The sequence below is a fragment of the Apaloderma vittatum genome, unplaced genomic scaffold (assembly GCF_000703405.1).
Source record: "Apaloderma vittatum isolate BGI_N311 unplaced genomic scaffold, ASM70340v1 scaffold35303, whole genome shotgun sequence".
In the NCBI taxonomy this organism is placed as follows: domain Eukaryota; kingdom Metazoa; phylum Chordata; class Aves; order Trogoniformes; family Trogonidae; genus Apaloderma; species Apaloderma vittatum.
This window is the reverse complement of record NW_009708009.1, coordinates 655-4662: the sequence shown is the minus strand read 5'-3', so window position 1 is coordinate 4662 and position 4008 is coordinate 655. Positions and strand designations below refer to the sequence as shown.

Below are 4008 nucleotides of genomic sequence, written 5' to 3'. Positions count from 1 at the left end.
GGCTGTGACGCCTGTGGTGGGTCGTGCCACGCTTGGTTTCGACGCGGGTGTCAATGGGCATGATGAGGTGCTGTGCAACCTACGTTCTCTTCAGGAGCAGTGATTAAAAAAAAACAAGTGCAGAGCAGGGCTGGGGTTTTTTTACAGCCTTGGGGAGATTTCTGGGTTGTTCTGGCAAGGAAAACAAGAGGGCCTTCAGCAGGGAAATCTGAACTGAAGTGACCGGGCGCAGATGAATAGTCCTCTTGTCTCAGGTGGTCGGGCTGTGGGCAAGGAGCCGATGGGTGTGGAGAGCCCAGGATTAACGACAGGAGAACGGTGGCCTTCATCAGATCTTAGCCTCCTCATCATATCCATCCTCCCTTGTCTCCTGCGTGCAATCATCCAAAATCACCCCAGCGCCGGCGCTCCCCCGTGCAGCTGCTTTTCGAGGTTGGGCTTAATGTTCCCAAGGTGCGGTGACTGCCCCGTGCTTGGCCACAGCCGGGCGCTGAAGACCTTTTGACTTTCCCCCCGAGTTCATGTGGCCACCTTGGGAGGTCAGCAGCAGCCTGGAGGCACCTCGTGCCAGGCTGGCGAGCGCTCGTAGGACGGCAGCTGCTGGAGCGGATGATGCGTAGCTGTGCAGACGCGTGATTCCTCCATCTCCTGCGGGAGCAAGGAGGGGTCTCCTCACCCCAAGCTCCAGGCGAGCTGAGCTCGCTGCTCATCTTCGCTTTCCCTAACCTGCTGGAAGATCTCAGGCTGTAGACGTTTGCAAAATCACAGAATCACAGAATGTTAGGGACTGGAAGGGACCTCGAAAGATCACCTAGTCCAATCCCCCCACCAGAGCAGGATTTAATGCAATTAACCCTGGAGATACTCAAAGAGGAGAGCGTGGTGAGGTGAGACTTGGCTCTGGTGTGATGGTCCTTGCCCACGTGCCCGGACCAAGCGATGTGTTACGAATGGGCCTGCAGCGAGGTTCCTCCATGAACTTGAACTTGTGACTCCGAGGGTGCCGCTGGTTGAGGTGGACTGAGCTTTGATCTGAATTTATTTTTTAAAATTTTTTATTTTTGCAATGGGGATTCTTGGCTTTGAGTTTAGCTTCTCTGCTGGCCTCTGCCAGTTCCTTCAAATTTGCACCAGTCCAAGGGAATAGCCCAAAACTAGCACAGGCTCCTCAAACCTAAGATGATTCTTCTGCAGGGGAATGGAGATGACTTCGTAGAGTCCTAATCGCTCTGCGATAGCTCTGGGCAGCTTCCGAGCTGCTCCTCGGGGTGTAGGAACCCTGTGGAGAGAGCTGTGGTGCCTGACTCCTTCCTCCCCTCCGCCCCTCTCCCTTCCAGCAACTGAAAGAACAAGCCAAGACCCTCTCGTCGGAGATCAAGCAGATCGATTTGGACGTTAACCGCACCTTCCGGAACCACATCATGTTCCGGGATCGCTACGGGGTGAAGTGAGTGGGCGAGGCTTTGCGTTTGGGCGCCGGTGGGTGGGAGGAAATGAAAAAAAAAAAGAAGGCAAAGCTGGGGATCTGCCACTCGGGTGTTTTCATGTCCTCCTTTCTCCCCAGGCAACAGGCTCTCTTCCACGTCCTGTCAGCGTACTCGGTTTATAACACTGTAAGTAGTAAGTTAGTCCAGTTGAAATGAGGAGCATTGTGCTGTTTTATATATATATTTTTTAAAAGCTTTGTGTATGCGTATGTTTGTGTATACACCCTCCCCATTTAACCAGTAAATCCTATTTTAAGTCCCAGCGCCGATTTGTACAGACCCACAGGCCCCGCAGCCGTTTGTAGCTGAAGGGCACGGGGAGATTAAACCTAAATTAGCAGCTGAACCAACTGTCTCCGTCTCCAGGAGGGGACAGTCACCCCAGATTGGGACTTGGGACTTAGTCAAGGACACAAGAGAACGTTCCTTCCCTCATACCACATAAATACGTTACCAGATTCGTTTATTCTTTAATTCCTTCAGTGCTCCTGTGGCTGAGGGAATCCAAACTGGCCGTTTGTTGTCCCCTCCCCTGTTCCTAGAGGTGGTTGCAGGCTTGGAGCAACCTGGGCTGGTGGGAGGTGTCCGTGCCCCTGGTGGGGGAGTTGGAACGAGACGACCCTGAAGGTCTCTTCCGACCCAAAAACCGCTCTGTGAGCTGGTGACACGGTGGATGCCGTAGACTTATGGGAGCTGTGAATTTGGGCACAAGCGATAAAAGAGACAGGACGGACCTTGGAGAGGAGAGGGAAGCGCGGGCAGCTGACAGCTCTTGGCTCTTGCAGGAGGTGAGCTACTGCCAAGGGATGAGCCAGATTGCAGCCGTCCTCCTCATGTACCTGAACGAAGAGGACGCGTTCTGGGCGCTGGCGCAGCTGCTCACCAACCAGCGGCACGCCATGCACGGTGAGGCTGGGCCGGGGGCGCGCGCACTGTTCAGGGCGGGTGGTCGGTCACACTTCCTTTCGCAGAATCACAGAATTGTTGAGGCTGGAAGAGCCCTCTGAGATCATCAAGTCCAACCTGTGACCCAGCCCCACCACATGGGTCAGGCCAGGGCACCAAGTGCCACATCCAGCCTTTCCTTCTTCTCACATACTTCTTTAAAGCCTCAAGCGAGGCTTAATTAACGCGCTGATTTAGCTGAAGTGCTCATGTTGTTTTACTTAAAGATCCTTCGGTCTTCCCTGGGGTTAACGCTGCTCTGTCCCACACAAGGGCTGACTTTCTAGGAGATTTGCTCCACAGCTTTTCCTAATCTTTTTTTTTTTTAATTTCTCTCCCTTTTTTTCTTTTTTCTCCTTAAGGTTTCTTCATCCCTGGCTTCCCGAAGCTGCAGAGATTTCAAGCCCATCACGAGCAGATTTTAAGCAAGCTGTTTCCCAAACTGAAGAAGCACATGGTACCTCTTTGCCCTCAGCCTCCCCACCCTAACGCCGCGCTTTTAACGCTAAAGCCATTTGCAACACCTGCTGCCTTCTGGGTTTTTTCTCACCCCTTTTGCCCCCTTGCATTTGCTGTAGACACTTGGTATTCGGTGATTGAGCTCCTGAGGGTTTCTTCTGCTCCCAAGGGGGTTTAGTGGCCCAGCTCCAGAAAAAGCAGCCGGCATCTGCGACAGCTCGTGCTAGCAAAGCTGGCTTAGCTGTGCAGGGCTGGATTTCCCCACAGGAAACTTGATTTTAAGCATCTTTGTGGTGGCCAGGTCCTGCACCCGGGCCCCGGCATTGATAAACCTACCGAAAATCCTCCCAGCCGTGCTCAAACCCCGCCCTGAGCTGCCCAGACCTCCAGCGGTGGAACACTCATGTCTCTCTCTGCTGTCTCCTCCTAGGACAAGGAGCAGATGACGACAGGGATTTACACGACCAAGTGGTTCCTGCAGTGTTTCATCGACCGGGTGAGAATGCTCCGTGGGTTGGTTGGTGGGGTATTTTTTGCCGCGCTGGATTTTGCATGTGCAGTTAATCCTGTTTTTCTGAGGGGGGGGAAAGTATCATTCGTTTGTAAAAGACTGGAGGCACAAACCTCAACAAACTGAACGGCAGCAGCTGCCGGCGAGGGAGCGGGCTGGACACCGACGACACACGAAAGCTTGAGAAAATTACCCCAATTTGATGAGAGTCAATTTGCCAGTCCCAAGCCAAGAATATTGTATTTTTAGGGGCATCGCTAAAAGCTGGATAAAATGCAAAATCCCTTTAACTACAGTAACGGCCAGTCCTGCCGAGCCCTGGAAGTGTGAGCACGACATCTTAAATCTGAACTGGAATGTCATGGGAGGACCAGCGTGGATTTCTGTGTTAGGGAGATGCCTTAAATCTGTGCTTGGGTATTGGTTTGCTCCTGTTTCTCCTTTTTCTGTATCGGTGCCTGGGTTTTAAGTACTTTCCCAGCCAGCCAGGGGAACTTTAAGACAATAAAATAGGTTTTCGTGTTATAGATGAATCCTGGACATCAGGGCCTTTCTCCATGGTGTGTTTTGGTTGCCACTGACCTTTCTGTCATCATCCCGTGGATC

General features: G+C 52.5%; 1 protein-coding gene across 1 annotated transcript in view; it reads left to right on the top strand.

Annotated features, from left to right (window-relative positions):
- Positions 1-1337: 1337 nt before the first annotated feature.
- LOC104271671 (USP6 N-terminal-like protein) overlaps positions 1338-4008 on the top strand; it is a gene marked incomplete at both ends in the record, with an annotated part of 3178 nt that continues 507 nt past the window's right edge. The window contains 5 exons of the mRNA XM_009866405.1: positions 1338-1447; positions 1565-1613; positions 2273-2393; positions 2795-2889; positions 3322-3387. Coding sequence (XP_009864707.1) covers positions 1338-1447; positions 1565-1613; positions 2273-2393; positions 2795-2889; positions 3322-3387 — 441 coding nt within the window. The remainder of the gene's footprint in view (positions 1448-1564; positions 1614-2272; positions 2394-2794; positions 2890-3321; positions 3388-4008) is intronic.